This window comes from Capricornis sumatraensis, chromosome 6 (assembly GCF_032405125.1).
Source record: "Capricornis sumatraensis isolate serow.1 chromosome 6, serow.2, whole genome shotgun sequence".
NCBI classification, from domain to species: domain Eukaryota; kingdom Metazoa; phylum Chordata; class Mammalia; order Artiodactyla; family Bovidae; genus Capricornis; species Capricornis sumatraensis.
Window position 1 is genome coordinate 65,481,683 of NC_091074.1, and position 22,263 is coordinate 65,503,945.

Genomic DNA, 22,263 nt, shown 5'->3' on the forward strand with positions numbered 1-22,263 from the left:
AAATAATTTCAAAATTTGTATGGAAATTTAAAAAGAAAAAAAACATTGAATAGCCGAAGCAATCTTGAGAAGGAATGGAACTGGAGGAATCAACCTGCCTGACCAGTCTATACTACAAAGCCACAATCATCAAGACAGTATGATATTGGCAAAAAGACAAAAATATAGATAAATGGAACAAAATAGAAAGCCCAGAGATAAATCCACACACCTATGAACACCTTATCTTTGACAAAGGAGCCAAGAATATACAATGGAGAAAAGACAATCTCTTTAACAAGTGGTGCTGGGAAAACTGGTCAACCACCTGTAAAAGAATGAAACTAGAACACTTTCTTGTTTCATTGTTTGTTTCAGGACATCCCTGGTGGCTCAGATGGTAAAGTGTCTGCCTGCAATGTGGGAAACCTGGGTTCAATCCCTGGGTCTGGAAGATCCTCGAGAGAAGGAAATGGCAACCCACTCCAGTACTCTTGCCTGGAAAATCCCATGGATGGAGGAGCATGGTAGGCTACAGTCCATGGGGTTGCAAAGAGTCAGACATGATTGAGTGACTTCACTTCTGAACACTTTCTAACACTATACACAAAAATAAACTCAAAATGGATTAAAGATCTAAACATAAGACCAGAAACTATAAAACTCCTAGAGGAAAACATAGGCAAAAAACTCTCTGACATAAATCACAGCAGGATCTTCTATGACCTACCTTCCAGAGTAATCGAAATAAAAGCAAAAATAAACAAATGGGACCTAATTAAACTTAAAAGCTTTTGTACAATGAAGGAAACTACAAGCAAGGTGAAAAGATAACCTTCAGAATGGGAGAAAATAATAGCAAATGAAGCATCTGACAAATTAATCTCAAAAATATACAAACAGCTCATGCAGCTCAATACCATAAAAATAAATGACCCAATTAAAAAATGGGCCAAAGAACTAAATGGACATTTCTCCAAAGAAGACATACAGATGGCTAACAAACACATGAAAAGATGCTCAACATCACTCATTATCAGGGAAATGCAAATCAAAACCACAATGAGGTACCATCTCATGCCAGTCAGAATGGCTGCTATCAAAAAGTCTACAAGCAATAAATGCTGGAGAGGGTGTGGAGAAAAGGGAACCCTCTCACACTGTTGGTGGGAATGCAAACTAGTACAGCCACTATGGAGAACAGTGTGGAGATTCCTCAAAAAACTGGAAACAGAACTGCCATATGATCCAGCAATCCCACCGCTGGGCACACACACAGAGGAAACCAGAATTGAGAGACACGTGTACCCAATGTTCATTGCAGCACTGTTTATAATAGCCGGGAGATGGAAGCAACCTAGATGTCCATTGGCAGATGAATGGATAAAAAAGCTGTGGTATATACACACAATGGAATATTACTCAGCTATTAAAAAGAGTGCATTTGAATCAATTCTAATGAGGTGGATGAAACTGGAGCCTATTATACAGAGTGAAGTAAGTCAGAAAGAAAAACACCAATACAGTATATTAACACACATATATGGAATTTAGAAAGATGGTAACAATGACCCTATATGCAAGACAGCAAAAAAGACACAAAGAACAGACTTTTGGACTTTGTGGGAGAAGGCAAGGGTGGGATGATTTGAGAGAATAGCATTGAAACATGTATATTACCATATGTGAACTAGATGACCAGTCCAAGTTCAATGCATCAAACAGGGCACTCAAAGCCAATGCACTGGGAGAACCCTGAGGGATGGGATGGGGAGGGAGGTGGGAGGCGGGGTTCAGGATGGGGGACACATGTACATCCATGGCTGATTCATGTCAATGTATGGCAAAAACCACTACAATACTGTAAAGTAATTAGCCTCCAAAATAAATTATTTTTTTTTTTAAAGTTAAAAAGAAAAAAAAAGAAATTGCCTTTTCAAAAGTTGACACTTCAGTCTGGTTATTTCTATGGAAAGATGCCAGTTTGGAGCATCCTGGACACAAAGGCCTGACTTTACAAGATCTACAGATGCACTTGATCAGATTAAACTGGAGTTGCTGACCATGCCAGTCACTGATGTGTAAGCTTTAGTTCACTCTGAAACCATCTCTTCATTGCCCAAGGTAGTCACAGTAATAACCAGCAGGTGACTTCAGTGGTTAGCACAACTCAGATTCAAATAGCAGTTTCTCAAAGAAAATGTGACCAGCATCATATTAAATTCTCAACATAAAGTCTCAAAAATTGATAAAAATTCTTAAACTTTGTTTTAAAAATCTCAAATTTCTTAAAATTGTTCAATTGTTGAATTCTTAAAAAAAAAAAGGGCAACTTATTTAATTTCTTCAACAGTCCTATGAGATAGGCATTTTTATTCCAACTTGATAGTTGAAGAAAAACCCCGAGGGACTGAGAAGCTTGCCCAAGGTTGTATAAATCACCCCTGGGATCCTTACCTGATGGGAGCCGATTCCAAATGCGGTGTTCTGGTAACAGTGCCAGGTTTATGTCCTCATTACAGGTGGGATATTACTCATGCAACTACAGAAAAGCCTCTTATTTTAAACAACAAAAATGGTACAGAAGTACATCCTAGTCCCCTGCTTTTAATTCATTACTAAGGTTTACCATCACTGTGGTTTCTAAATGATCACTTGAGGCCAGCAAAGAATAATGATGGAAAATATTAACACAGTAAATTATTAAAAACTATTGATCCTTAATATCAAAACTAAAACCTACAAGTTTATACAAGAGAAAGCTACCTTGAAAAAGCTGGACATCCACTTTAAATGGCCAAAAGAAACTCTCCAGTCTATGAAAGTTTTTCTAGGAATCGTTAACAGAACAGACATCTTAGGTATGGGGATAGGATGATCAAAGACACGACTGAGTGACTGAACTGAACTGAACTGAACTGACTGAAGCTCTTTGGGATCCTTTAAAAGAATGAATCTAAGTTAGAACAAAACTAAATGGGAAAACGAGATGTCATTTATGGCCTATTATTAGCAAATATCTTTTAGAATAAGAACAATATTGTTGTTCAGTCACTCAGTCATGTCCAACTCTCTGCTACCCCATGGACTGCAGCATGACAGGCTTCCCTGTCCTTCACCATCTCCCCAAGTTTGCTCAAACTCATTTCCATTGAGTCGATGATGCCATCCAACCATCTCATCCTCTGCTGCCTCGTTCTTCTCCTGCCCTCAATCTTTCCCAGCATCAGGGTCTTTTCAGATGAGTCAGCTCTTCAAGGTGACCAAAGTATTGGAGCTTCAACATCACTCCTTCCAATGAATATTCAGAGTTGATTTCCTTTAGGAATGACTAGTTTGATCTTCTTGTAGTCCAAAGCACAAGAGCCTTCTCCAACACCACAGTTCAAAAGCATCAATTCTTCGGCACTCAGCTTTCTTTATAGTCCAACTCTCACATCCATACATGACTACTGGAAAAACCATACCTTTGACTAGATGCACCTTTGTCATCAAAGTGATGTCTCTGCTTTTAAAAACACTAAGTTTGCCATAGCTTTTCTTCCAAGGAGCAAGCATCTTTTGATGGCTGCAGTCACTGTCCACAGTGAAGTTAAGCCCACGGAAATAAAGTCTAGTTTCCACTTTCCCCCATCTATTTGCCATGAAACAAGTTACCACTGCGATGCTTTGCTGGGAGTAGTAATATTTCTGGAAGACAATTTGGCAGTGAATAATATCAAAGGTTTGAAACATCTATCTTTTGATGCAGTGGAAAGGAACAGAAATAAGGTGAGAATATGATATACAAACATTTGTTTTATAAGAATTGTATCTTAGTGTTTGGAATAGCTTATATGCCTAATAAATGATAGGGCAAGTTGTAGTAAATTCAGCACTGTAAGTTGTTTGTGAATAAATTTTAATAATAAAGTTAACTGAATACAAAAAATCTTCAAATAACCTAATTTTTAAAAATGAGCAAAAGACCTGAATAGCCATTTTCCCAAAAGACATACAAAAGGCCAACAAATATATGAAAAAGTTTTCAACATCACTGATCATCAGAATATGCAAATCAAAACCACAGGGAGGTATCACCTCAAATCTGTTAGAATAACCAAAAAGACAAGAGCTGACAAACACTGGCCAGAACATGAAGAAAGGGAACTCTTGGTGGGAATGTAAACTGGCTCAGCCACTAAAGAAAATACTATAGAGGTTTCTCAAGATATTAAAAATAAAACTATGGTGTGATCTAGCAACCCCACTTCTTTGTAGACATCCAAAGGAAATGAAATCATCTTAAAGAAATATGTGCACCCCCCCACTGCAGCATCATCCACAATAGCCAAGGTATAATAACAACATTCTACCTTGTGTTCATCAACAGATGGATAAAGGAAATGTGACATATGTATGTATATGGGTATATATACACATACATACATATATAAAAAACAGAATATTATTCAGCCTTTATAAAGGAAACCTTGGCATTTGTGATAACATAGAATAACTTAGAGGGCATTAAGTGCAGTGAAATAATCCAGACAGAGAAAGACAAATATTGCATGGTATCATTAAAATGTGAAATCTTAAAAAAAAAAAAAAAAAAGTCACTCAGAGTTGAAGGATAGTTGCCAGGGGCTGAACGGGGTTAGAGAAATAGGGAGAGGTTGGTAAAAGGTACAGATCTACAGATATAAGATGAACAACAAATAATGTATCATATTACTGAAATTCGTTAGGAAGATAAAACTTGTGTTCTCACCAAAAAAAAAGAAAGATAAGTATGTGGGAAAAAAAAGAGTCCAGGTTAATTAATTGGATGGGGAGAATCCTCTCACAGTATATACATATATCAAATGTATATGTTGGACACTTTAAAAAAGCTTTGGTACATGTACACAATGGAGTATTACTCAGCCGTTAAAAAGAATTCATTTGAATCAGTTCTGATGAGATGGATGAAACTGGAGCCGATTATACAGAGTGAAGTAAGCCAGAAAGAAAAACACCAATACAGTATACTAACACATATATATGGAATTTAGAAAGATGGCAATGACGACCCTGTATGCAAGACAGGAAAAAGGACACAGCTGTGTATAATGGACTTTTGGACTCAGAGAGAGAGGGAGAGGGCGGGATGATTTGGGAGAATGGCATTCTATAATGTATACTATCATGTAAGAATTGAATCGCCAGTCTATGTCTGACGCAGGATACAGCATGCTTGGGGCTGATGCATGGGGATGACCCACAGAGATGTTATGGGGAGGGAGGTGGGAGGGGGTTTCATGTTTGGGAACACATGTAAGAATTAAAGATTTAAAAAAAAAAAACAAAAAAACCTACTGTTTTACTTGTCAATTATACCTCAAGCTGAAAATGAAAAAGTGAGCAGCAGGTTCCAAAACCACTTGGGCAAGGAGGTTAAACTGTAGAATTAAGACAATGGGCTTTGGAATCTGACTGCCTGGGTTAAATCTCACTCTGCCAACAATTAGATGTATGACCTCAAGTTGGTTATTGAATCTTAGTTTCTTCACTGGTTAAATGAGTATGAAACCAGTAACTAGTTCATTGGGCTTTTGTGAAAATTCAGTGAGATAATATAAAATATTCAACTGTCCTTGGCACATAGAAAACACGCAACAAATTGCTCACCATTATTAATCATCTATATTATAGATGACATAATTGGCATAAAAACAATAATGTATTATTTGTAGGTGGTACAATGACAGGTTTTTATTTTCTTCTTTGTACCTTGCCCCATTTTCTAAGTCAGAGATGTAGGATACTCTCATGAATAAAAAAAAAATTTTTCTGAGAAAACATCTGGAAGCCTTTGGCCCAGTGCCTGGCACATGGACGTTCTTCCAAGTGCTTGCTGGAATGGTACTCACTGGCTGCCCTCGCCACCTAATGTCAAATGAGTAATTCACATCCAAGACTGTCGCAAGCTGCCTGCCCATCCTACTGTGGGTCTCCTTAGGGCAGAGCCTCTCCCACATCCTGCTCCATTACCACCAGTAGATTCTTCCCCAGCGCCCCCGATGGAATAATTTTAGCTCAGTCAGCCCAGTGACCACCTTGCCACATGCTCAGGTCACCTATTCAATAAATACTGGCTGACTGACTGAATCTAATATGACAATTTGATGAATGAAGACACTTGATAAAGTCAGCAGCTTATTGTTCTACTTAAAGTAGTTAAGTAGTTAAAGTAGTTAAGTCTATAGTTAAGTATTCCAGTTTTCAAAGAATGATTTCTAACTCTTAATTATGCATCACCACTTCCATCAAACACTGTGTACATTCTCAAGGCTTCTTCTACTATATGAGGTCATCATGGTAGGTTTTCCAAGCCTTATAACACTCACACAATTCACAATGAGTAATGGGTAAGTTGTTTAAAAAAAAAAAAAAACAACTTTAAGGTCTCAATTTTGGTTTAGACCTATTATAATAGTCAATTTCAAAATTTAGTTTTGGGAACAGAGACTAATGAAAGGGCAACCTCACCAAAGTACGTCTACATTTTATTGCCATTTTGCTTTTAATCCTCAGCCCAAAGCTAAAAATACAGCATTATGAGATAGCTCTCTAGATAAGCACTGACAGCTCTATTGTATAGATTACTATTCTAGATTCAGTTCAGTTCAGTTTAGTCACTCAGTCATGTCCGACTCTTTGCGACCAGATGAATTGCAGCACGCCAGGCCTCCCTGTCCATCACCAGCTCCCAGAGTTCACTCAAACTCACGTGCATCAAGTCGGCGATGCCATCCAGCCATCTCATCCTCTGTTGTCCCCTTCTCCTCCTGCCCTCAATCCCTCCCAGCATCAGAGTCTTTTCCAATGAGTCAACACTTTGCATGAGGAGGCCAAGTATTGGAGTTTCAGCTTTAGCATCAGTCCTTCCAAAGAACACTAAGGACTGATCTCCTTTAGAATGGACTGGTTGGATCTCCTTGCAGTCCAAGGGACTCTCAAGCGTCTTCTCCAACACCACAATTCAAAGGCATCAATTCTTCAGCACTCAGCTTTCTTCACAGTCCAACTCTCACATCCATACATGACCACTGGAAAAACCACAGCCTTGACTAGACAGATCTTTGTTGGCAAACTAATGTCTCTGCTTTTCAATATGCTATCTAGGTTGGTCATAACTTTCCTTCCAAGGAGTAAGCATCTTCTAATTTCATGGTTGCAATCACCAACTACAGTGATTTTGGAGCCACCCAAAATAAAGCCTGACACTATTTCCCCATCTATTTCCCATGAAGTGATGGGACCAGATGCCATGATCTTCGTTTTTTGAATGTTGACCTTAAAGCCAGCTTTTTCACTCTCCTCTTTCACTTTCATCAAGAGGTTTTCTAGTTCCTCTTCACTTTCTGCCATAAGGGTAGTGTCATTTGCATATCTGAGGTCATTGATATTTCTCCCAGCAATCTTGATTCCAGCTTGTGCTTCCTCCAGCCCAGCGTTTCTCATGATGTACTCTGAATAGAAGTTAAATAAGCAGGGTGACAATATACAGCCTTGACGTACTTCTTTTCCTATTTGGAACCAGTCTGTTGCTCCATGTCCGGTTCTAACTGTTGCTTCCTGACCTGCATATGGGTTTCTCAAGAGGCAGGTCAGGTGGTCTGATATTCCCACCTCTTAAAGAATTTTACAGTTTATTGTGATCCACACAGTCAAAGGTTTTGGCACATAAAGCAGAAATAGGTTTTTTTGGAACTCTCTGCTTTTTCCATGATCCAGCAGATGTTGGCAATTTGGTCTCTGGTTCCTCTGCCTTTTCTAAAACCAGCTTGAACATCTGGAAGTTTATGGTTCACGTATTGCTGAAGCCTGGCTTGGAAAATTTTGAGCAAGACTTTACTAGCGTGTGAGATGAGTGCAATTGTGTGGTAGTTTGAGCATTCTTTGGCATTGTCTTTCTTTGGGATTGGAATGAAAACTGACCTTTTCCAGCCCTGTGGCCACTGCTGAGGTTTCCAAATTTGCTGGCATATTAAGTGCAGCACTTTCACAGCATCATCTTTCAGGATTTGAAATAGTTCCACTGGAATTCCATCACCTCCACTAGCTTTGTTCGTAGTGATGCTTCCTAAGGCCCACGTGACTTTGCATTCCAGGATGTCTGGCTCTAGGTGAGTGATCACACCATTGTGATTATCTTGGTTGTGAAGATCTTCTTTGTGTAGTTTTTCTGTGTATTCTTGCTGTCTTCTTAATATCTTCTGCTTCTGTTAGGTCCATATGATTTCTGTCCTTTATCGAGCCCATCTTTGCATGAACTGTTTCCTTGGTATCTCTAATTTTCCTGAAGAGATCTCCAGTCTTTCCCATTCTGTTGTTTGCCTCTATTTCTTTGCATTGATCACTGAGGAAGGCTTTCTTATCTGTCCTTGTTATTCTTTGGAACTCTGCATTCAGATGCTTATATCTTTCCTTTTCTCCTTTGCTTTTCGCCTCTCTTTTCACAGCTATTTGTAAGGCCTCCCCAGACAGCCATTTTGCTTTTTTGCTTTTCCATGGGGATGGTCATGATCCCTGTCTCCTGTACAATGTCATGAACCTCATTATATAGTTTATCAGGCACTCTATCAGATCTAGTCCCTTAAATCTATTTCTCACTTCCATTGTATAATCATTAGGGATTTGATTAAGGTCATACCTGAATGATCTAGTGGTTTTACCTACTTTCTTCAATTTAAGTCTGAATTTGGCAATAAGCAGTCCATGATCTGAGCCACAGTCAGCTCCCAGTCTTGTTTTTGCTGACTCTATAGAGCTTCTCCATCTTTGGCTGCAAAGAATATAATCAATCTGATTTCGGTGTTGACCATCTGCTGATGTCCATGTGTAGAGTCTTCTCTTGTGTTGTTGGAAGAGGGTGTTTGCTGTGACCAGTGCATTTTCTTGGCAAAACTCTATTAGTCTTTGTCCTGCTTCATTATGTACTTCAAGGCCAAATTTGCCTGTTAATCCAGGTGTTTCTTGACCTCCTACTTTTGCATTCCAGTTCCCTAGAATGAAAATGGCATCTTTTTGGGGTGTTAGTTCTAAAAGGTCTTGTAGGTCTTCATAGAACCATTCAAATTCAGTTTCTGCAGCATTACTGATTGGGGCATAGGCTTGGATTACCGTGATATTGAATGGTTTGCCTTGGAAATGAACATTCTGTCATTTTTGAGATTGCATCCAAGTACTGCATTTTGGACTCTGTTGTTGACCATGATGGCTACTCCATTTCTTCTAAGGGATTCCTGCCCACAATAGTAAATATAATGGTCATCTGAGTTAAATTCACCCATTCCAGTCCATTTTAGTTCGCTGATTCCTAGAATGTCAACGTTCACTCTTGCCATCTCCTGTTTGACCACTTCCAATTTGCCTTGATTCATGGACATGAGATTCCAGGTTCCTATGCAATATTGCTTTACAGCATCGGATCTTGCTTCTATCACCAGTCACATCCACAACTGGTTATTGTTTTTGCTTTGGCTCCATCCTTTCATTCTTTCTGGAGTTATTTCTCCACTCATCTCCAGTAGCATATTGGGCACCTACTGACCTGGGGAGTTCCTCTTTCAGTATCCTATCATTTTGCCTTTTCATACGGTTCATGGGATTCTCAAGGCAAGAATACTGAAGTGGTTTGCCATTCCCTTCTCCAGTGGACCACATTCTGTCAGTTATGTGTAACTATTCTAGATTAGCTGTGCTCAAAGTGTGGTCTCTAGACCAGCAGCCTCAGGATCAACTAGAACTTGTGAGAAATGCAGATTCTCTGGTCCCAGCCTGGCCTAGTGAATCAAAAACTCTGAGACTGGGGCCCAGAAATCTGAATTTTAACTAGTCCTCTGGTGATTCTGATGCAGACTGAAGTTTGAAAACAATGTCTCTAAAAACAGGAATCCAACTAACACCAAACCATATAACTGTTTCAGTACTAGGACAACTGTATAGCCAGAGAAGCCTTGGCTATCTGGAGAGTAAGTTTGCTGGGGCAGAAAATGCGCCTCACACAAGCTTCATCTTGCTCAGGGAAGCCTGAAACTGGTGGTTTGATGATTTCACTGCCAAAGGAAGAGTAAAGAGAAGACATCCTTGAGAAACAAACAAGCCATGATCTACAGCAGTGGAAAGTATGAAATATCCTTCCTCATGTTCAAGCTGATGGCAGAAGCAACAGTCCCTTGATGGAAGTAAACAGTATGCTGAAATTAAGAATTTGATCCCCTCTGTCTGATTTGCTGGAAAACTTTTGGGAAAGTCACTACCTCATTGTGCCATTAGCAAAAGTGCAATTTTTAAAATCCCTGTATGAATGCTTTGGAGCCAGCTGCTACTTACCAGTCATGAAATCTTCAAAGAATCTTCAAAGATGGAAAAATCTCTCAGGACTTCCCTGGTGATCCAGTGGCTAAGACTCCATGCTTCCAACGCAGGGGTCATGCTTTTGATCCCTGGCCAGGGAAGTTCCACATGCCATGCAGCCAAGAAAAAAAGAAAGTCCCATCTCTCAGGCCACTGTGAGGATTTTTATAATTTATAAAACAGTTCCCTATCATCTGTCAAATAACAGAAACTTTAAAAATTTTAATTATCATATTGATGAAATATTTTGTTATTATGAAATAAGTAGTACTAGAAACATCTAGTAATGAAAAAGGTATTACAAAACCGGTCTTACTAGGCCTTCAATTATTATCCAGCAAACTTCAATGCCATGAAAGAAAACATGACAGAAACTTATATTCAAGGTTAGGACTGTGAGTGATAGAAAAAAAAGATTAAATAAATATTAATAAAACCGATTAAAAAGAATAGGGAAAACAATCATTTGCTTAAATTCAGTCATAAATCCTGGTGGCTCAGACAGTAAAGAATCTGCGTGCAGTGTGGGAGACCTGGGTTTGATCCCTTGGTCGGGAAGATCCCCTAGAGAAGGAAATGGCTACTCACTCCAGTATTCTTGCCCGGAGAATTTCATAGGCTGAGCAGCCTGGTGGGCTACAGTCCATGGGGTTGCAAGGAGTCAGACACGAGTGAGCGACTAACACTTTCACTTTCATACACCTATATATACCAGAGAAATGTGCAAGTTGTAAATATTTCAAATGAAATGAAAAGGAAATGTAGAGAGCTTGGAAAAATCACAGGTCACTTTATGAAACTCAAAAGAATAAACCTGAATTTGGTTCTATCTCCCATGAAGTTGGGAGGACACAGCTCCCTTGAACCTTGGTTACTTCTATAGGGATAATGACAATCATCTCTTGATATTTTTATATGCAAACCTGCCTTGCAGGGCTCTCTAGATAGATTTGAAATCTGTTGAATCCTAATTTACAATCCATTTTTCAAAGCAAGAGGTACATAAACATTTGGCTTACCCAGATTTCAACAATCACATGATTCCAGTTTCCTGGAGAAAAGGGGTGGGGCCTCCTAACTTTACGGTTGAGGAGGAAATCTCCCACTCATAGACGGTGCTCCCAGTCATGCTTCACACACCAGATTCTGATCTTCAAGACCCTGAGATGTAGGCATGACTATTTTATCATTCTCATTTTTCGAGTGGAGAAACAATCAACTGAGCAGTCCCCCAAGATTCCAAACCTTGAACAGAGGGATGAGCTCTACAGAACACCTTTTCTGGGATCAGACCAGAGTCTCAACCAAAAGCAAATGGAAGTGGTTTCATCAAATTGAAGATAACTGATGAACTGATAAAGCTCTAGACCCTCAGAAAATCCCATGAGAGAAAGAATATTGGGAGCTTGGGAAACCATAAAGCATGAAGGGAAAAAATGCACTAACAGAAAATGGGACTATTTCCTTAATCCAGAATCCCTGCAAATATATTCTCCCTTCTCCATGGGTACCCACTTCACAGGAAGAGACCACAACCCCCAGACTCCCCCATGTTTAGGTCTCCGCCAATGGACTGGTAATGATAGAGAAACTCCTAGTCACCTGTCTGGGAGGACACCCTTCTCCTGGACTCCCACTCTTTCCCTCTGGGAAGGAGGACTCCAGTCCCTCTGGAGGCTGGGACTAGAAACCATGGGAGTAACTGTGGATGCCCAGAGCTGCACCAATGGCCTGGGTCTCTGGGTCACACGTGGATAAGACACAAACCCTTTGTGGTCTCAGAGCCACTGTATTGTTGGGTGCTGTTATAGCAACTTAACTTCTACTCTACTATTACAGAAAACAGGGAAGGTGAGGCAGGAAGGAAAGAGACCAGAAAAGGTAAACAGTATGTTATGAACCCATCAGAGTCTGTAGTATTAAAAACCTGCTTCATTATACAGGGAAGGGATGAGAGAGAAATCAGCTTCAGTAATTAGGCCTTTGCCATCCACTTAATGAGAAGAGAAAATATTTAACAAACTGTACATAAACATTATTTTGACAAAAAGAAAACAAAATAATGTTAAGTGTATAAAAACAAGATGGTCTGGATAACAAATAAAAATATTAAGACAAACTGACAACAACTTGCTGGATCCTAAGAAAACAAGGATATTATAAAATTCCTTAGGTGCTATTTTTAAACAGCCAGAAAACCTGGCTTGAAATTATTAACCATGATTTTTGAAAATATAGCAGTAAATAACAGGTATATAAAGAATGAGCCATGTGGCCTTTTCAGGAGGAATCATGCCTGGCAACTTATTAAAAGCCCAGGGTTACAGGTTCCATCTAATCAAATTAGTAGAAGCTTGTCCACGAAGATAAAGACCAGACTAATGATAGGCAGCAAGGGCTGCAGCTGTAGGGAAAGCCTTAATGAGAAAGATGGAGCAAAGTGCTGGGTGTGGTTGGCTTAAGTCAATTAATATAATAGATCAAATAAGTATTAATGAGATAAAACCAGCAGGCACCTTTCTTCTACAGTTTAATGAACTCCATAACTTTGTGGATATCATCAGTCTTAGCACTAAACCCATGTCCCCTCCATTTCTTGAAATGTAAAGCCTGTAAAGGGGGACTATAGATTTGAAAGCGCCAAGCTTTCCTAGAAAAACAGAGTATTCTGTCTCCCAGTGAATCTCCAAGAAAAAGTAAAGCTTTAATTGACAACCTCGAATCACAAGAGTATCCAAACAAAAGAATGAATCTTGGCTTAAGTCATGTTATGTTAGTTTTCCAAATAAAATCATTAATAAACCTGTGGTTACTTATTATTCTTCCTCTTGACTTCCTGATTAACTCAGGAGAGGTAATTAGGTCCTAGTGCACCAGGAGTCTGTGACCAAATATATTTATAAAACGAGAAGCACATTTTAAAACTTCCTCTACAAATTTCTGAACTTCGCTTATAGAACCCACACCAATGATTAAAAACAATAATGGAGGAGAAGGAAAAACCACTTATTGGTACTAAAGCCTTTACTGTAATAAACCAAATATATTTACAATTTATACAAATGTTTAACCTTCAACAAAAATACAAAAAAAACATTTCACAAGATGCAAAACCAGGAAACAAGTTCATTGGAGACACCACTGATCTACCAAGGACAGATAGGAGGGAAACCACAAGGAACAGAAAGGTAATCTCGGCAGACCTCACAGAAAGAAAAAGACGAACTCTGCCTGGGCTGGCAGGCTCCGTTCCTAGAGCCTGCAACCCTCACCCCTCTGTCCACGTTGCCTCGGTGCTCCATTTGGTCTAGGTAGATAGGTGACCTTCTCTTGATGTGCTTGTTGCCTCCTCTTTGTAGACGCAAAGTAGTTTTGTGTCAAGGTTTGGAAACAGGTTTTTGTGTTTTTAAAGTTACGACTTTTCTATTTCTACAAATTCAAAACATTTTGGCCCAATTCAACTATAAACATTAAACCACATGTTTTCAGTAGATGACTTCATAGACTGTAGCCTTCTTGTCCCCTGAGCCAGTGACAATGTATTTGTCATCCACAGAGATGTCACAGCTGAGCACAGATGAGGACTCTTTGGACTGGAAGAGAAAACAATGGACGTGTGTTTGGTGTGGAATAGAGATGCTCCAGGCCCTGTCCCTCCAAGGCACCTTCACTTCCAGCATCATCAGGAACACTGTAGTCCAACTGTTGCCATTCTAGGCGAGGAGCACTGACTTACCTGGAATATACTAGCTCCATAGGGGGTCCTCCAAGCATTGAGGAGGTTATCTTTTCCAGTACTCACAAACCATTTACCTAGAATTAGCAAAGGAACAGGTAATAAGATCAAAATTCCTGGTATATATTAGCTACCTGAACTTAATCAAACTCAGAGCATTGTTTAATTATAAGCTATCATGCCCAAGGGTGTGACATAAGTAGAGAGGGCAGGTTTTAAATATGGGCTCCATTGTGAACCATCTGTGATCTTGGGTTTAATCAAAGTGGTGGCAGGGACCATGTCAGTCCCATGAGCCACTGGATACATGACAAGTAGCTTCACACTCAGCACACAGTGGGTCCTCTGTCAATCAATGAAGCTATTTTCTGTTAGTCTCCTTATGATAAATGGGACTCGAAAGGACTGAATGAGGAATTTAAGTTAAATGGCAGATATAGGATATATGGCACATAGAATGTGGTCAGTAATGTGATAGCTATTAATCCATCCTTCATCTCATAAATAAGTATTCCCCATGAACTTCTCTCATTTTCCTCACTGCAGAGTGTAATGGTCTGGGTGCCCCGAAATGCTCCCTTCTCTCACCATGGGCTCCTCATCCTGGTCAGTCCACAACGACCTCCTCTACTCCTGCCCTATTCTCCTACAAACTCCCACCCATCCCCCTCAGAGGGGTACCTAACTGCCCTCCACCCACACTTCTGATTCTCTTCACTAAAAACAAACATGCATCAAAACCTTGTATTAGGCAATTTTATCGCCTGCTGACTTTTCTCAAATTAGGGAAACAGACCGAAACAGACATCAGTATGCTCTGAGAGACAATTTTAAGACAATAGAATGATTGCATCCAGCTGCTCAGAGAACAACATTTTTTCCAGATATGATCTCCACTGTATTTTTTTGGAAGTATTTTCCATTTCGGCCACCGGCGTCCTCCGGTTTCCTTTCAGTGGAACTCACCACAATAAGCGAATTTTAGGGACAGCACACAGCTCTCGTGGAGATGCAGCTGGTACTTGTCAGGTTTGTTCACGTGGAGGACTTCCACGTTGCTGCTCTCCATGCCCACGGCCAGCCACTCTCCAGTTGGGCAATACCCAAGGGAGAATATCTACAAGAAGCAGAGAGGCTCACTGAGTAGTTTGCCCATAGAGACCTGGGAAGTGAACAGACAACAAAGGGGAAAACTAGCAAGAACAGGAGGACGTAATAAGTAAAGCGCAGGCTGTGGCAAATCTACAGGACAAGCAACCCAACTCAGATAAGTCAAGTGTTAAAGACCTTTAAGAAACAAACTGAGAGAAAGAAAAACAACACTTATTCCATGGGTGATAAAAATCAAGAAAGAAATTCTCAGGAACTAATAAAGGTATTCATGTGTGTTGTCTAAAAAGGTTGTCTTTTACAGTTAGTGGTGGTGGTTTAGTCACTAAGTCATAACCAAGTCTTGCGACCCCATGGACAACAGCCCTCCAGGTTTCTCTATTCATGAGATTTTTCAGGGAAGAATAGTGGAGTGGGTTGCCATTTCCTCCTCCAGGGGATCTTAATGACCCAGGGATCGAACTCCACATCTCCTGTATTGCACGTGGATTCTTGAAAGCCTGTCTTTTATAGATACTAACTGAAATACTTATGGATGAAATGATACAATGTCTGGGATTTACTTTAATAAACATAATCCAGTGTTTGGGGGCAGGGATGACAGATGAGAGGATTATGTGTTAGGAACTGAAGTTGGGTGATGGGCATATGGAGTTTATCATATAATTCTCTGTGCTTTCATATATGCTTGAACATTCTCTGTTCTCATATCTTTGAAATTTTTCATAAGAAGTTTTCTTTTTAATAAAAGAAGGCAGACCACAAAATAGAATCCTAACCATAATGGAAACAGGGCTGGAAAGGAACAGGGAAGACTGTAAGGAACTCAACAAAATTTTGACAGGGACATGAAATTTGGTTGAATGTATAGTTGCTTTCCATTTCTGTCCTATTTTTCTGAGTCGAATTATTTTTATTACCAAAATAAAAAGTAAATAAGTCATGATAAAATAAAACAATTCCACCATCAGAAAACACTTAACATGGCACACACTGTCTTTCCCCAAACAGGCCTAGATTCAGACACTTGACATCTAAATAATCTCCACAATGCACGATCAAAGTTGCCATTTTCCTATCATCTCAAAACTCCATAAATCTAGTCAGCCATGACTCCAATTTCTAAGGGATGACTAATAAAACAGGCATCCACTGAGATATCATTGTATTTTTTAAGCTCCCTGATGTAAGTGAAATGAATTAACTTGTAGAGCTGTTGTGATTTTTCTCTACTACTTGTGACATCCCTGCATATTTTTAAAGGTCTATTTATACGAGAATCAAATCATCTCTCACCCTTACATCAGATGGTGAGGAGATGGACAACACATCAGACCCTGTACGTTCTTCACGGCACAAATTCCTGCAATGAATTCACCGATAAACAAAACAACTAACAAGTCTTAACCTACAGCATTTTAAAAGCCAGCCTAAGTGTTTCAGGGTAATTTGGGTGTGTGTGTGTGTGTCTGTGTGTGTGTGTGTGTCTCAGATGAAAAGTCCGGTCTGTTTGTCTAGCTCCCACTCTCCTGGGGGCGAGGGTTGGGGAGGGCGCCACACACCGAGCACCGTGTGGGTCCCGGGGAGGGCCGAGCGCGCACCTGGGAGGTGAAGTCGTGTTGCTGCAGCTGCCGCCCCTCGCGCAGGTCCCAGGACCGGACTGTGTTGTCCAAGCCGCCCGTCCAGAGCTTGGTGCCATCGTTAGAAATGTCAATACAGCTGGCCCCGTCCGTGTGGCCCTGGAATTGCCTGATAAAACAAACCAGATTGAATAATGATTTCCTGCCAGAGCTCAAGGTAAACACTGTTGTGTTGTTAGTTTTGGACTCGCCGGGCGTGTGTCATCTCCTCAGTGTCTGCTGATGTGCAAGATCAAACCAACCTTCTTCCCTCGAGGAGGAGAGGAAACGGCACCTGCAGATTTTCTTTTCCTTTTTTCATGATCCAAGTGCTGAAGAAATGGAATGCTGTTTTAGGTCACCACACAGGAGAAGTTAAATACGCTCCAAGAGCTATTCTTACAAATCTGCTGGAAGGTGAAATTCCTCCCAGGTCTGGAAAAGTGTTTAAGTGTGAAAAGGGGAAAAAAAAAGACAAACACAGAATCCCAAGTGTATTCCTTACAGAAAGAGGCAGGCCTTGCCTATAACCGCAAAGGCCTGTATCACCACATCACGGACTCGGGGCCCAGGAGCACACCCATTTCCATGAGTGAGTAACACCGAGATGCCCTTCGTGCCAGCAAAGCATGAGCTCATGTATTGACTCAACCTCGCGTTCTCTATTAGAAAAAGCCCTGCGTTAGGAAATCTGGACTCCTGGAGACAAAGGGGCATGCCAGCCTCCTGACTCAGATGCACGGGGCAGAGGGAGCTGATTGCTGACTGACCCCTGGGCATGGTCCTGCCTGGAATCCCAGCACAGGGCCTTTGTTCTTTTGAAGGGGAATCCCGTGCCTCAGTAATAACCACCACCAAAGACCCAGAGAACACACTTGTGGTTGCCAAGGATAGGATGGGGTGGAGGGAGAGGGATGTACTGGGAGTTTGGGGTTAGTAGATGAAAATGTTACATTTAGAGCGAATAAACAACAAGGTCATACTCTGCAGCACAGGGAACTTCATCCAATCTTCTGAGATAAACCATAATGGAAAAGAATATAAAAAAAGAATGTATATATGTATTTCTGTACAGCAGAAATTAGCACAACAGTATAAATCAACTATACTTAAAACACATACACACACACACACACAATGAATCACCACCAAGAATGACCAACCAACAGGGGTTTGCTGAGCACAGATGCTCTGCCAGGCCTCAGGTGCGGCTTGCTGAAGGGAGGGTGATGTAACCCACCACAGGGCTGATGGTGTGGGGGGTCATGGGCCTGGTTTTGCAGACCAAGAGGGAGCAGGCAGGGGAGTGACTGGAATAGGAGAGAGGTGTTCCAAGGCTCGATCACAATGGCAAACCAGGCAGAATCCATGAGAGAACTGCTTGGGAACTCAACACTCAGAGCAAAGTTTCCACTGCCTCTTCTTCCTGTTAACTTACTATTCCCACAGAGCTTCACACTTTAAAGCTGTGCTTGGAATGTAAAGGGCATGGAGGAGAGGATGTGAGCTCCACTGCTGCCCTGAATCCTGAGACAAGATACAAAGCAGGACTTCCAAAGTCTCTCTTCTGAAAACTACTCAGAACTTCCACCATGGTCTTCTCCCCCATGCACCCCAACTCTGTCCCTCAAAGTCCCAGCCTGCGTCTTTGTCCCCGCTGGTCCTCTAGGCTATAGCAGTCCTACCCCACCTTTCCAAAGTGCTGCTTTTCCATCTTCAAAAAGCTTGTGAAACCCAAGGACCTCCTTTTCTTTTCAGCCTCTGAATTTTTCTTACCTCTGAAACTCATGAAATACCTGGACTCCTTGAGAACAACTGTTTCTCTGGGGACCCAAGCACGTAGTGGGTGCTCATTTCTCCATCCCTCCATCTACCTATCTCAGCTCTGCACTAAGGCTCCTAGAAAGCAGCTTTTAGGGCTGTTCAGAACATGCTGGGTCACAGAGATACACAGATATTCAACAGACTCTGCACTGCCCTGTCACACAGGGTGGCCACTAGCTGCGTGTGGCCAGTCCAAACAGAGAGACGTGTGAGGCATGACCCCATCATGTCCAACAGGTACTTACTCCCCAGGGGCTGGCACAGAGCAGGAGTTCAGAGCACACGAGAAGGCAGGGTGACCAAACCCCTTTGCAGCGCCTCCATGATAACATCAGGATAAAGCAGTGCACGAGTGACAGGGGTTAAACAGATGAATACTTGAAAAGAGCTTCAAATGAATATGTTGAAAGTGTATTTATTAAGTAAAAAAAAAAAAATGACAGAAAACAAAGAAAAAATAACCAACAATCACTAGGCTAGAAGTTTGAAGTGGCTATTGGCTCTGGCTCCAGTTGTTCACTTTGCTCATTCTGAGTTGCCGAGAGAGTGACAAAAATAAAATAAAATAACTGCAGACTGTCCCACATGCAGGGACAGAGCCTGGTGTGGTAAGACTTGGTAGATTTCTACAGAAAAGGCTGAAGAGTGAGCCGCCCTAAAGAGTTCCATGCTCTCTTCCTTCCCTCCAGCCCTTGGCCTGGAAGCATGGAGGGAGTTCTGCTAAGTAACCTATGAGTCTAAAAATGTACCACACGCAGTGTTTCTAAGTGAAGATGAACTGTAACATGAGAGGGCAAAACACAGGCCCAATCTGCCTTAGATGTTTAATCAGTGCTTCCTTTATTTATTTATTCATTTTTTTGGGGTGAGTGGGGGGCTACTCCCTAGCTGTGGTGCATGGGCGTCTCACTGTGGTGGCTTCTCTTGTTGCGGAGCAAAGGATCGGCAGTTGTGGTGCATGGGCGTATTAGCTGCCCCATGGCGTGTGGGATCTTCCCAGACCAGGGATCAGACCCATGTTCCCTGCAATGGCAGTCAGACTCTCAACCACTAGACCACCAGGGAAGTCCAGGGCTTCCTTTTCAAAAGGCTTTTCTCTAACATCCCAGACACGAGCATCAACTTGGCCAGAGGGAGGGAGCTGGCCAGAGCCGACGAGGGACACAAAGGTGGCAGATTCCAGGCAGCTAGGCTTGTTCCTGGGGGAAATGACCCCTGGACACGGCTTATTTAGTTATTGAGAAACACTGCTACTTTAAAACCATTTTGTGGGTTAAATTCGTGGAATCTCTTCTAATGTTCTTTTGTTGATTTTCTGTTATCCTGTATCAGTTGGTTCCTGTTTGCACGTATGAGTTCCAGGCAAAGCCAAAAACATCTAGCGTTGAGGACCTTTTGTACCTCCATCTAATCCATGGTATTCTGCCCCTTGGCAAAGGCCAGGGATGTTTTTTAAACAAATCTGGCATGAAGAATAGGAACATTATGGAGGTAAATATAAAGTCTGGGTGACACCCAAGCACGGCAGCAAGAGTGTAAGCCCCGAGGGCAGCGACACGGTCCTGACACCCAGTTCCAAGCCTGGCCTGTGTGGGCTGAGAACCTGGGGACAGGCAGAGAAGTAGGAGAAATGGGGGGAGGGGCCTTTCTGACCCAAGGAACCCCAACTTAGGAAACCACCCCCGCTCACCTCACCAGCGTCTGGTTGTGCAGGTCCCACACAGCGATGTTGCCGTCGCTGCAGCAGGAGAAGCAGACCTTGGAGTCCGGGCTGATGGCCAGGGCGTAGCAGGCAGGGGCCGAGGACGTCAGCTCTGCCTTGATGCGCGGGGTGGGAGCCGCCAGGTCCCAGATGGACAGGGTACTAGCTTCCCCTCCTACTATGAGAGTGCAGCCATCAGGGAGCAATTTGCAGGAACGGATGTAGTTATCCCTGTTCTGTGAAATAAACATAATTCAATTGTTATAATGCATGACCAAGCAGTAACAATGCCATGTTCTCTAACGGCTACCCCGGTTGTTGACTTAAAAAGTGGTATTTCACGGACACTAGCAAAGCAAGCATTCTATAGTAAAGATCCGGGTCTGATGGCCACTGGCTCCTTTGGAGTGGTAAACAAAGCAACGTCAGAGGACTGCTCAGTGCATGTGAAGGCTCACACATAACTCTCACTGCTGCCTAGTTTCCTGCTGAAGAGACGAAACTCAGACCATCAGTACATGGAAGGTGGGTGTACATGTACTTCTCTATGAAAAAGACCACTTTTCAAAGCTAGTTTAGAAATCTTTGACCTCATTACCCTGTTATTTACTATTTGGAAAATGCAGACTTGCTGCCTGGGTTTTGGTTTTCATTACTCTTAAGTCTCTCTGCCTAAGGCTTGTACCGTGTCTTCATTAGCCAGATGGATTCTTGTCTGGGAATTTAACACAGCTGCTTTCTCCAGTTGTAACCTGGCTGCTGTCATATTTAAGCCTCTCAATCCAGAGGCCAAAGAAATTAACAAAAGAAGGCATCTACCCATCAAAACCAACACATTAGAAAGGAAGGTGAAACCTAAAATGATCCTGCCGCCTCCACCACCACCAACAAAGAAGTAACCGCATCCCCACCAGAAACAGCCAAAGTGTTTACTGTGCTTTAACCATGGCCTATTGTTCAGAGGAGAGAAACTGTAACCAGTGTGATTTCAAAAAAATGAGTGTTACAAAACTCTCTCACTACCATAGAATGTTAAGTTGTGTTTAAGTATGTTTCCTCATGTTTAAGTATGTTTCCTCATGTTTAAGTTTCATTAACAGATATATGTTTAAGTTATTTGATTACAAAAATAAATCAAGGACTATCCCAAAGATCCTTGTCATCTCAAAACCACAGTCTGTCTTCTTTTTGAAAACACCCTCTCCAGAATCCTTGCTGTGTGCCAGGCAGGCTGTGGGTCAAGGACCACAGGTAGCCTATAGTCTGCTCAAGGCCAATGGTACATGGTCTGTGAATGGGTACTGTACATGGGTACTCTGTAAAGGACATGTCCCAACATGTTCTATGATCCCTAAAAATGCAACATGGTATTCTCGTACTGTGGGAGTGGGGGTGGGGAGGTGGCATAGGTGCTTGAAGGGAGCACTCCCTCCCACCCCACTGCCCCCATTCTGCTGATGGCTGCCCAGATTTCGTCCAGCGTGATCTATTAACTCTTTCTTGAAGTTAAGGTCATAAAACTCAGTCAGATCCCCCTGAAAACACAGCCCCTGTTCAGAATGGTTCTATGTCACGTTATCAAATGTTTACTCTTCAATATTTATCCAAAGGCTGCAGGGAAATTAAAAGTGGAGTAGAGTCCAGAGCTCAGAGTCCAGGCCTAGCTGCGCTCCATCCATTAAACGGGACACCCCCTTCTGAACACACATTCAAACAAGAACAGCTTCTGTAAACTACCGTTGAAATATTTTTTTAAGAGAAATCCATCAACTCTGGGATTTAACCACTGAAACAGCAACAAATGAAACCTTCACGCTGAGGGGAGAGGGTGGGGAGAGCTAAATGGCTAACACAGGAAACAGAATGGGCTTCCATTTCCTCATAATGGGAATAAAACCCAGGCCCCG

At 41.7% G+C, this 22,263-nt stretch overlaps 1 protein-coding gene across 6 annotated transcripts in view; it reads right to left on the bottom strand.

The window, feature by feature from the left end:
* Positions 1-13,402: 13,402 nt before the first annotated feature.
* The window catches only part of TLE1 (TLE family member 1, transcriptional corepressor), a 92,313-nt gene continuing 83,452 nt past the window's right edge, over positions 13,403-22,263 (bottom strand). For all 6 annotated transcript variants that reach the window (XM_068974321.1, XM_068974323.1, XM_068974320.1 and 3 more), the window contains 5 exons: positions 20,345-20,592; positions 16,813-16,960; positions 15,068-15,218; positions 14,102-14,178; positions 13,403-13,958 (listed from right to left, as the gene is read on the bottom strand). In XM_068974321.1, the coding sequence (XP_068830422.1) occupies positions 13,851-13,958; positions 14,102-14,178; positions 15,068-15,218; positions 16,813-16,960; positions 20,345-20,592 (732 nt within the window). In that variant the 3' untranslated portion in view covers positions 13,403-13,850. The remainder of the gene's footprint in view (positions 13,959-14,101; positions 14,179-15,067; positions 15,219-16,812; positions 16,961-20,344; positions 20,593-22,263) is intronic.